Raw genomic sequence first — 11584 nt, 5'->3', positions numbered from 1 at the left:
TTTGAACGTTGACTTACCTTTGCTAACCAACGTACTTTCAGTAAGATTACTTGACTGCTCAATTTCCAAGTGGAGGTCCACTTTCAACTACTCTTAGTCCATTGGAGCACAACGTAAACTTCGTAAAACACGTTTGTAAGAGGTCACAGGTTTGTGACAGTCACAAGCGAGAGCTGCCGAGATTTATTTATTTGATTAAAATTTTGTTTGTACTTGGTTAAATCAATTTCGGACTGAATATGAGTTAAGTTTGACCAAATTTGAGCTAAGTCGAAACTTAATATAGTCAAGATTAGATATTTTTGGGGTTAGGGTAGGAAAAATACTAAACAGAAAAATGGTAATGCGAAAAGCCGAAAAGATAAGGAAAAGTGCAGCAAAGAAATACTTAAAAAGTGAAAAAGTTTCATTTTCTTTTTTCTTTTCCTAAATGCTCTAACCAAACTCGCTTTGTTTATACTTAGCGAGTTGATACCTACAAAGTAAGAACAAACTATGAAATCAACAAATATTAGTATTAAATGGATTACCCTTGCAAACATAAAATGTTGGTTAATTTTAGTAAGACCACACAAAAAGAATGGGATTATATATGCCAAATAATTTCCAACAAAAATAAATAGGTGTTACAAATTGAATGTGGGCAAGAATTAGGTATTAGGACATACTCATCTTCAATATATATATTCAAAAATAAATTAAGGAATTTTTGTGTTAATAATAAACCTTCTTCAAGAACTTGAGGGTGTGTCGTTGCGTCGCGGACTTTGGAGCTCTCTCAACCTGCAAAATGTCCATTATAATTTATGTGATTAAATCTGTATGAAAAATTTAACAATTCAAATATTATACGGAATTTTATGAGAAATATTATCTCCAACCACTACCGTATTTTATTTTATTCTAAACATTTTAATTTAATACAGAGTATACTCGTTTAAGAGTATGTTGATACTGAAACTCAAAATCGCCTAAGAATACCACATTTAGTTCCTTAATCAACTTAAGATTCTTGTAAAACATTGAGACAATACCTTGCAACTTCAGCTCTTTTCATAGCTTCATCAGCCATAGAACTGAGTTCCCTAAAAGAGGCGTTCCTTTCCGCGAACATAGTCTTCATCTCTGGCGACTTCTTTCCATGTTGCGTCCATTTCTCCGCTGCCCATGCTGCCTCTCTCGCTTCCTTTCCAAAGCTCTTTTGCGTACTTAATCCAATCTTAAGTACCCATCCAAACAACAAACAAATATACATTTGTTAGGTTTAGATGATAATTCAAAGTTTTCGTGTTTGTAGCAACTTTGAAGGTTTCAAGTCGATTTACCATAAGATAGTCTTATACAGAAGAAGTAAAAACAACTTACCCTTTCATTGAAAGTACGATGCCAAGCTTTTCCGCTAAGGGCATATCTTACTCCGAACTTGATAAGATCAAGAAACATGTAAGTAACAATGTTAAACAGCCATATCACCCCACTCCAACCCCATCCAATCGCCCGAATTCCAGCTAAATCCCAGTTCACAGTCGCGGAAATTATGGTTGCAATCTGTGCATTATTTCATCAACATTTCAGTACAAAAATGCAAATTTTTCCCTGGAAACTTTGATTAGAAATGTTCCAATATGTTAGAATTTAGTTACCAGTTGAGCAATGAGAAAGGCAGCGACAAGCAGAAAGCCGGGTCTTTCAGTAAAGGACCATCCCCTGGCCCGAGTAACGAAAATAAGGGCTTGACTGATAGTACTGACTTGAAGATAAATAGCTGATGCCATTCTTTGGTGTAGTTCTTTGACAACTTCAGGCTTTGTCATGTCATGTGTGTACTGGTTTAAATCCCGAACGTGGAAGTGTTTCTGCTCAATATAAACCAGATATAATCACTAAATATAGTACTTCAAGCTGTTAGCTGCGCGTTATTTACAAGACGCACCAAGTCGTTTTGGTTAGTGTCTTACTAAGCATTGGGCTTAAGTAACCTTTTTTTATTGGTGTAAAGGGAGCCACTAGGGCGATTTTGATGATGTCGGGATTTGAACCCAGGTCATGAGACCTACCTCTCATGACTTTACCAACTAAGCTAGTTGACATCTGCAGCACATAAGTACCTTGGTAAGATTAGATAGTTATGAGTGGAATAATAAGAGTACCGGGAAGAAACTTGTGTCGTAAGCAGCCCAATAGAACACAATGGTCATGACAGCGAGGTAGGTACCGAGGATGACCCCAGTAGCGAAAATTTCTCTGAGGTTCCAACGATCAGGTGTCGGTGATGGTTTCACTCTGTCCTTTGATATGGTCATTATAGTACCTTTATATGTACAAATTGAACAACTTAGTGTATAGTTCCGCTACCAATCATAAAAAACTGTAAGGGCTGATATAACTAACCGTCATTGAGTATGGCAATGATCAGCACCATTAGAGGAGGGAAGTCGAATTTCCATATGACACAAAGCATCATGAATCCCATCTGTCACAAATAAAAATCGCCGTCTTCTGTGAATATTTGCCATACTGAAAAGTAGACTAACACGTAAAAAAACAACCAAATGTAGACCTGAATCTGATTATCCCGACACCAATGTGACCCGACTTCAGCAATGACCCAAAAAAGGTCCTAAATAGATGAACCTGTAGCTACTAAGGCGGAAAAAAACCCAAATTAATCGGGTAATAGTGCACCCGAAATGACCCAAGTTGCATATACTACTTATGTTCTGGACACAAATATCATCAATACCTTTTGTAATCGACAAAAGCTAGAATATATCGTAAGACAGTGTAGTGTATACTTACCACAATACGGATGGTTATGGAAACTGCGTATATCTACAGATTAGAGAAAATTAGGTATCAGAATGTGTCAGCCTTAAAAGTTCCGTAATTGAAGATCATAACTGAAGGACATTAGTACCGTGTAATTTTTCATCCTCTGGAAAATGGAACGACTGGTTAAAACAGCGCTAATGATAACGCTAAGGCCAGGCTCCGTCAAAACAATGTCAGAAGCACTTCTGGCTGCATCTGTTGAATCTGCAACAGCGATACCAATGTCTGCCTTCTTTAAGGCCGGGGCATCGTTCACTCCATCACCCGTCATTCCACATATGTGCTTTAACTCTTGCAATTTCCTCACAATTTCATACTTATGCTCTACAAAACACGAAAAATCAAACTTCAGAAGAAAATTCATAACAGTTTTTAACAGCAGAGCAAATGCTGAGCACTTGGATTAACTAGTTAAGGGTCCAGAATATGGTGTAGATACCAGGAAAAACACCGGCAAAACCGTCAGCATTTTCAATGAGCTCGTCGACTGGTGGCAAATCCGAGCCTCCCCGCTCTCTAAATTCGCTTAGAAGAGAGGACGAAGGATACATATTTGTTCCCATTCCAAGCCGCCTACCCGTCTCTTTGGCAATTGCAAGCTGATCTCCTGATTAGGTGTCAGTGAATCACGCAAGATATTAGAAACGGTGAAGGGTTGTTACAGTTTAAACATATTTCAACCAATTATCTCAAGGACTAACCTGTAATCATCTTGACGCTGACGCCTAGTTCTAGAGCTCTCATGATGGTTTCAGCACTGTCATGTCGAGGAGGATCGAAAAGTGGCAGAAGTGCAACAAACTCCCAAGGACCTCCTGGACTGTCTTTTTTACAGTCCGGAACCTCCTGCAGAGAGACATGGTCGTATTCATTACACACAAGTCAATATGTCATAGTACGTGCAGAACATTAACAAACAAATATTTCATAACTACATAAATTTACCTGGCGAGCAACACCGAGAGCACGAAGCCCACGTTCAGCAAACTTGTCAATAATCCCATGGACCCTTCCCGCTATAACTGATTTGTTGTGAGCTAACTCTAGAATCTGTAAAGAGTGTAAACATAAAAATTTTAAAAATAAAAAAGGCAAATAAATATGATTTATATCTTAATTAAAGGTAGTAATTATGGTGCAGTACAGTGTTATTACCTGTTCTGGTGCACCTTTGCTAACCCTGTGCATTTTACCATCTTGATCCAAGTAAGTGAGCGCAGTTCTTTTATCAGTCGGGTTAAATGGGAGGAAATGCACCTCTTTGATCCCTTCTCGCGCCTGCCATTAACATAATCAATCAGACGGGGTTTTAGACTGCCAAAATTCATTCATCAAACAGTGAAGATTTTAGTACTCCACTAACAAGACTATAACTTTTGTGATATTGCTGTACCTGTTTCGGGTTGTCCAACATTGACACAATAGCAGCATCAATTGCGTCTTGGTTCTCTACTCTTGACGCTCTTGCTGCCATTAACACTACCATGTTTGCATCAACATCTTTCGGAAATACCTGCAAATTAGAGAATCTTACATTCAGCCTTGCTAGCATAACCTCCATGAACTGAAGATATTGAGGTCGGAAAGAAAAAAAAAACCTCAATTAGATTTTTGTCAACGGTAAGCTTGTTAAGCGTCAAGGTTCCTGTTTTGTCACTGCAGAGTACATCCATGCCAGCCATTTCCTCAATTGCGGTCATTCTCTTTGTTATCGCGCCCTATATAGCATCGAACAGTTTCACAAAAACTCGTGAGAAATGCATCAGTAGACTGTTAATACAGGTACATTCATGGAAAGGTGTAATGAACTAGCCTGTTGAGACAAGCGATGTGATCCAATGGCCATTGTTACAGACAGTACAGTAGGCATCGCGATAGGGATACCACCTATAAGCAAGACTAGGAGGTTATCTATTCCCACCCGATAGGGCCTTAGGTGCAATCCATATATCACTATCACTTCAATGATCATCCCAACTGCGATTGAGCATATGCAGAAGTTTCCGATTGCTGTCAAAACCTACAATAGCAGACGCACATTCTTAACAAGACCAATAATACAATATAATAACATGTATTATAGGAACAAGAACTAAATATGGCAGAGCTACATATACTCTATTCAGGTCTGAATTCAAAAAAAAAAAAAAAAAAAAAAAAAAAAAAAGCTTAAGAGCCAAAGATTTCAGAGGAAGGAGATACCTTTTGGAAATGGCCAACATGAGTGGTACTTTCAACAAGATGAGCAGCCTTGCCAAAGAAAGTGTTGACACCAGTAGCGATAATGACAGCATCAATTTCACCTTGTTTACACGTTGAGCCTGAGTAGACCGCTGCACCTGGGTGTTTGGTCACTGGAAGTGACTCTCCGGTAAGTGCAGACTATTTCATTGTCAGAAGTACAAATTTAGTTAAAACAATATCCAATAGGTATAGAGCGACCACCACAACACAAAAATTATTCACAGTGCAGGAAATGGAAGGTATGATATAACAAAGACGTTTACAGATGAACTGTATTGAATCGCGTGTCTACATCCCATCTGCATTTTACTACTACACAATATAAGAAGCTTCAATTGCTTAGTGACCAATTTGGTTCGTCCAGCTAAATTCATAAATTATATTCGAAGAATTTGGTTCGTTGCATCTGCATATTCTAAGACCAAAAACAGCATTCCTGCAATGCTATCAGTCCGACAGTCCTTCTGATCAAAACACATTGATGCTATCAGTCCGACAGTCCTTCATATGAGCTAGCTAAGTTCAATGATTATTAAATCTGGGCTGCGACAATAAGCTATAGCCTGATATAGGTCCGAAAAACACCGATTTCATGATCAAATCTAAAATCGAGATTTCATTATACTCCTGTCATTTCATAATTATTAATTAATTTTATGTCAACTGCCACATTCCCACTTTGAAATGCGGACCATCTAAATCAACTATCATGTGACGGTAACTCATTTCCAATCACAGACATTCTTTCTATTCATTATTAGACACCGATAATTATTAATCCGTATTATTCATAGTACGTGCAGAGCATGAAAGACATTGCAGCAGTATCAAAATCAATTATAAGCTGGCAATAATACTATAAAAATCTGACAACTCCACAAAAACATACATAACTTAGTCAAATGTGAGATTATAACTTATAATATGATTACCTGGTCAATTTTAAGAGGGTCGCCTTCAAGAAGACGTGCATCAGCAGGAATAATATCACCAAGTTTGATGCTAATAATATCCCCTGGCACCAACATTGCTGCATCCTCTTCATTCCAGCTCCCATTTCTCAGGGCCTACTCCCCATTTTTTTAATTAGTCATTTCAACATATACTTGCCAACAAGTAGGTAATAAAATATACGAGTATATTCTTAACTATTAGAACTCATTTTCAGTATCACCCTTTACGCGGTTTGCCAGTGCCAAAAATGGAAAATTTATTTACTGAAAATTATCAGTTACCCTTTTAATATAGGATTCGGTCGTTGTACGCTGAGTAAAAACGTAACTGTAAAAATATATAGGAAACTGAGATAGCATCCACCTTTTCACATGCCCTTATGTACGGTCCATCATTATGAAATAAGGTGATACTGAGACTCAGTACCACCCAAACGCGTCCTATCATTCCAATTAGATGAGACTCCATGAGAGTATATACCTTGGCTTTGGGGGCGAGACGAGCCATAAGGGCAGCTGCAGCATTGCCAGCATTGTTTTCTTCTATAAAACTGATTGTAGAGTTTATGATCAGTAAAACTACAATACCTACAAAATCTGGATAATCTGGACCTTTTCCCTGTTGTAACACAACACATTGGTTAGTACCAAAAATTACAAATATTTTATTTCATATTGACAATTCTAGATTCCTAGCTAAAAAAATCATATACTTTCTCGGTCTTAGTGAACAGTTTACCTTTACTTTGACCAAGTTTAAACAAAAATAAACCAATAATTGGAACCGAGGAAATAATTGATAATTGATTATAGTTCTTCAGAGTTAATTTATATATGAGACGGTTTTATACATAACCCGCCAGCTCCCATGGCTTTATGTGGCCTTAGGCTAGATAAATTACCATTGAAAAAAAAAAAAAAAACTAGCAATTTTTAACTTAAGAAATCAATTTTTTTTTCGAGTCTATCTTATGGCATTACTTGTTCGCCTCATTAAAATTTTTCGACCCCTTACCGCAAGAGGAATAATGAAAAAAGCTAAAATTCTAGATAAAATGTCCGATTTTTTTGCTACTTTACTTTACACCCGAAATTTTTCACGTCAAATCCTGACTCCGCTACTAGCAAGCCCAAAATCTTATCTTTAAGATCGCAAATCAAATTAATTATGTGTACTCGTATTATGCATAAATTGGGATAAAAGAAGGAAAAAAGAGAATGCAATTAATTAAATAATTACCCCTCCATGAGCAAGAGCAATAGCCATGATAGCAGCAGCTTCCATAACCCATGATAATGGATTCCACATAAACCCTAGGAATTTCAATATCTTGTTTTCCTGCAATATTATCCCATTTTTTTACCGTTATATTAGGAGATTTTCATAGGAAAGAAGGTGTAGAATTTTGAATCTTTTAACTCTTGCATGATTTTGTAGCACCGTAACCCTAATTAAAGAAAATTGATTAAATTAACTAAAGCAACCGGAAACTAAAATGTAATTTATTGATAAAACAAAGTAATTGCTTGTTCGATATGCAAATTATAATCCACAGTTGAATAAAGGAGCGGATAATTAAATTAAGGATTAAAACCCTAATTACATTTTTTCTTAACTGTTCGTTCCGGTCATTCCTTTTCTATTTCTGGGTGTCTCAGTTAATTGTTGTCCTTACTATTTTAGATTGTACTCCCTCTGTCCCGGTTATTTGTTGTCCTTTTTCATTTTTTGGGTGGCTCAGTCAATTGTTGTCCTTTCTATTTTAGGATTGTACTCCCTCTGTCCCGGTCATTTGTTGTTCTTTTCTATTTTGGGTGTCTCAATCAATTGTTTTATAAATTTTTAATGACCCGAATAACCCAATTCAAAATTTTACTAGTGAATCTAGACCTGGCAAGCAAGTCGATCGGATCAATCAATTCAGGTTTATAAGAATTCGGGTTGGTTTTGAGTTCAGGTAAGCAGATATCTTCTAGCTTGACAAATTCACGTCATATCCTAAGCTACAACCATTTTAAGCTACTAAACTCTTCCAATGGTTTAGCTACCTTTTACATTAGCTTGACATGAATCACAAATTCTAATAAATTAAAAATTAAAAATAAATCAAACTTAATTTATTGAACTAATTTTTCTATTGGTTGTTTTGTATAGTGGGCCAATTTAAGCAACTAGCTTAATGAAGCTAGTTGCTTAAGGCAAGCCATTATACATAGCCTTCTCCAATGGTGTAGCAACTAGCTTGCAATTTTAAGAAATTGCAAGCAAGTCCCTAAGCTACACCATTGGATTAAACTTATTTGGGGTTGACGGTTAGTATGAACAATAAACATTGTGGGTTAAATAAGGTCCGGTTAATTTGGATTTCAGGTTAGATTCGAACCCTCATACGGATGCGGGTCGGGTCAGTATGTAACACTAACCTTTTTCTCCTCAAGTTTGTTGTATCCATATCTTGCAATTCTTGATTCAATATCTTCAGAGTTTAAACCCTCTCTTGTACATTCAAGACTTTGGAATACTTCCTCCAATGGTACATTTTCCTGCATGCATGCTAGTTAGTTCATATTCCCTCTGTCTCGATCATTTGTTAGTTCATATATTACGTGTATAAAACAAAATTGAAATTTACGTTACCAACAACTAGAATTAATTAACTCTAGCAAATTAGTAATTACCAAGTCAACACTTTGATTATCTCCATGATGATCCATGAAGTTGTCCCCCATGTTGTAGTCCTCTCAACTCTCTTGAACCAGCAATCTTTTTTCACCAAAACTATCAAAAGAAAAAAAAAGGTATAAAAAAAATCATTAAAAAGGAACACTTCTACGGTAAAACAATTTTACGCTAAATTATTGTAAAACCATTTGCATTCGCTATATAGACATTTTTAAATGGTAGTCTTTAAAATCTATTAACAAGGGTATTATTACAACTTTACAAGTAAACGAAAAAATTTACATTATGATGGATATAAGACAGTCTTATACAAGCACGTACTTTCGATCATTCATGGACCAAATTCTAAGTATTATGGAATCCGTTTCACATAATACTAGTATAAAATGTCTTACAGAAGACTAACTGAGCTAAAACTTGTACAATAATTCGTGTACTCCGGAGGTGTCGAGTACTAAAAAAACAAGTAATGTAAGAAATAAGACAACAAAAAATATTTACCTAAGAACCAAAAGTGTTGCTAAAAGAATATAGAAATAAATCAAAATTTGATGTAGGAATTATAACGTTGACCAAAAAAAGCCAACAACTCCCACAATCAAATTATTTTTCGAGTTTTTCGTGAAATTATGAGAAGTTTTATTGCAATTTTATTTATTTTGGGGAAATTATTAGTTTGTAATTATATTTTGAGGGGGCATTGTTTGATTTGCATAGGGTTTATATATACTAAGTAAAGTAGTTGAATTGGACAACCTTGCGAAATTACGAATGATTTTAACGAATCGTGAGTATCTTAATGATAATAATATAACCGGCCCTCTAATTATGCGAGGAAGATCGTTCCAAGTTTCCAACCGACCAAATGCCCCCTATATGTAACATTATTATTGTTGCTCCCTCCGTACTTGAAATAATTTTCGGTTTGAAACGATCTAAGATTTGAGTAAGGTTTTGTTTGGTAAAATTAGTCAAAAAGTTAGTCAAAACCTAAAAATATACTTGAAAACTGAAAAACTGACTGAAACCTGAAAATGTAGCTGATAGTTAGGAGTTAATAAGGTAATCGATTATATAAAAAAAATGTTTGACAAATTAATTGAAAATGTAACATATTTTGGTGAAATGACGTAAAAGTATATATATAATAATGATTTAAAATTATAGAGTGAAGGGGTAGAAGGGAATATAAACTCGGATCAGGTACCTGATTTCTCAAATGTTACCTTATGTATCATTTCATTTTAGGCAGTTTATTTGGTTAAATAAGCAACTTGTCAAACACTTGCAAAAAAATCATGTAGCTGAAATTTTAATCAAATAAACTAGTTTGGTCAAATAAGCTGCCCTGAAATTAGTGAAATGTCTTTATCAAACAACGCCTTAAATCTTGTAAAATAGAATATAATAAAAATTTTAATTGTAATATCATTATTAACTTGAAATTATTGATTTTTGCTACTAAAAATTCTTAATGAGGCCATGCATAACATATGTATAAAACAACATAAGAAAAAATTGATACCTAAAATTTTATTTCTAGGTTCACTCGTGAGCACAAGATAACTTTACAAATTACCCCTAGATCATTTAGGTCAGGTCATTCTTGTAGTAAATGGAAATGATTTTTACTTGAGAACAAATGTAGAGGCCTATTTTTCCCTCTACGGCTACACCAATATCTTTTTTCACCCTGTATATTAAAACCTATCGTTAGATTTTTTTAGATTAAATCTGGGCCGTTGATTAAAAATGTATGTCCATTTCTTTTGATAAAATGGAGAGGATCTTTCATTAGCTGTGAAACCTGCGATGATACGGAGTGCTTGCGTTTGTACGGATGTTTTAAAATTGTTCATGCAGGGCACTACTTGGAATTAATTATCACATCTTCTAATTATAATGAATGCGACAACAATTTACAAATACTTGTTAGAAATGATCACTTGAAAGGGAAAACTTTAAAGTTAAATCGGAACTCCAACAAGCTTTTTTAAGTAAAAATGTCGACTATTTCGACTTTCGAGTTGATCTAATTCGTACTAATGGTAATGTTTTATACTCCGTACCTTCTTAATTAATGGCTAATAAAATGAACTTAATATGCAAAATAAGCCAAGAATTACTTAAAATGCTGATCAAAATTCATTCGGTATTACTATTTTGAAAATACATTGCATTTACGTAAATTCTCTCTATTTCATTCATTTGTTTACCTTTGCGAATACAATTTCTGTAAGAAGTATTTTAATTAAAAATAATTAAATAATTGGAACGGTGGAAATAATCGGTTCCCCCCGTTATTTCGTATTTATATATATAATAACCTCTACTCTATTAATCAGACAACTTTGATCAAAGGAAGATGGTTGTTGGGAGTCATTGTCTTTTTAATTGGGCAACTTACGTCAAATAAACTACCAATACACAATAGGTGATGGAAACATTTATGGACTAGCTACTTATTTTGTACACCGCACTACGTATTGACCCATTTATAATTTGAACAAGTAAAAACGCATGTAATTTCGTTGCCAGGTTGGTGAATTCCACTATAGATTAAAACTATACAACCCATATTATTTAATCGGTATTTAATTTATAATTAATAATGTATCTTTGAAAAATTCGGATATTAATAAATGTTTGCATCAAATAGCAAATTCCAGCTTTCATATTTTGTCTTAGGTATAGAAAGGATCTTAAAAACCTAATTACTCCGTCCCTTCATCCCCTATCTACTAAAAGAATAGGTCAAACTTTCATTTTTCCCGCCTAAAAATATTTCCTAAAATTGGGATTAGTATTTTTGGTTTATACTATAAGTATGATAATAAGTTATAGATAGCCATAATTTTTTAAATGTAAATAT

The 11584-nt window shown here is 34.8% G+C and overlaps 1 protein-coding gene across 2 annotated transcripts; it reads right to left on the bottom strand.

Annotated features, from left to right (window-relative positions):
* Positions 1–498: 498 nt before the first annotated feature.
* On the bottom strand, positions 499–8788 carry LOC141585957 (ATPase 7, plasma membrane-type-like). Of its 2 annotated transcripts, XM_074407041.1 has the most exons (21): positions 8709–8788; positions 8454–8573; positions 7270–7368; positions 6511–6648; positions 6009–6143; positions 5035–5214; positions 4646–4852; positions 4431–4550; positions 4226–4345; positions 3988–4110; positions 3778–3882; positions 3534–3678; positions 3272–3439; positions 2918–3156; positions 2800–2832; positions 2392–2473; positions 2151–2311; positions 1644–1856; positions 1366–1548; positions 1035–1219; positions 547–783 (listed from the first exon to the last, which is right to left on the bottom strand). In XM_074407041.1, exons 1-21 carry the CDS (start codon positions 8757–8759, stop codon positions 732–734), a joined length of 2859 nt encoding a protein of 952 aa, XP_074263142.1. In that variant the 5' UTR covers positions 8760–8788; the 3' UTR covers positions 547–731. The 2 variants fall into 2 exon arrangements, with proteins under 2 accessions (XP_074263141.1, XP_074263142.1); XM_074407040.1 differs by lacking the exons at positions 8454–8573; positions 8709–8788 and having other exon boundaries at positions 499–783; positions 7270–7581.
* Between the last annotated feature and the right edge of the window lie 2796 nt (positions 8789–11584).

This window comes from Silene latifolia, chromosome 6, assembly GCF_048544455.1.
Source record: "Silene latifolia isolate original U9 population chromosome 6, ASM4854445v1, whole genome shotgun sequence".
NCBI lineage: Eukaryota > Viridiplantae > Streptophyta > Magnoliopsida > Caryophyllales > Caryophyllaceae > Silene > Silene latifolia.
The sequence above is the reverse complement of the archived record's forward strand: the minus strand, read 5'-3'. Positions and strand labels throughout refer to the sequence as shown.

Excerpts from the sequence above, each read along its gene's own strand:
- LOC141585957 (XM_074407041.1), bottom strand. The coding sequence starts at position 8,759 with ATGGGGGACAACTTCATGGATCATCATGGAGATAATCAAAGTGTTGAC. Across the intron at positions 6,649-7,269 it reads TTGCTCTTGCTCATGGAGGG|GGAAAAGGTCCAGATTATCC; the intron begins GTAATTATTTAA and ends GTGTTACAACAG. Across the intron at positions 3,440-3,533 it reads CAGCGTCAAGATGATTACAG|GAGATCAGCTTGCAATTGCC; the intron begins GTTAGTCCTTGA and ends ACACCTAATCAG.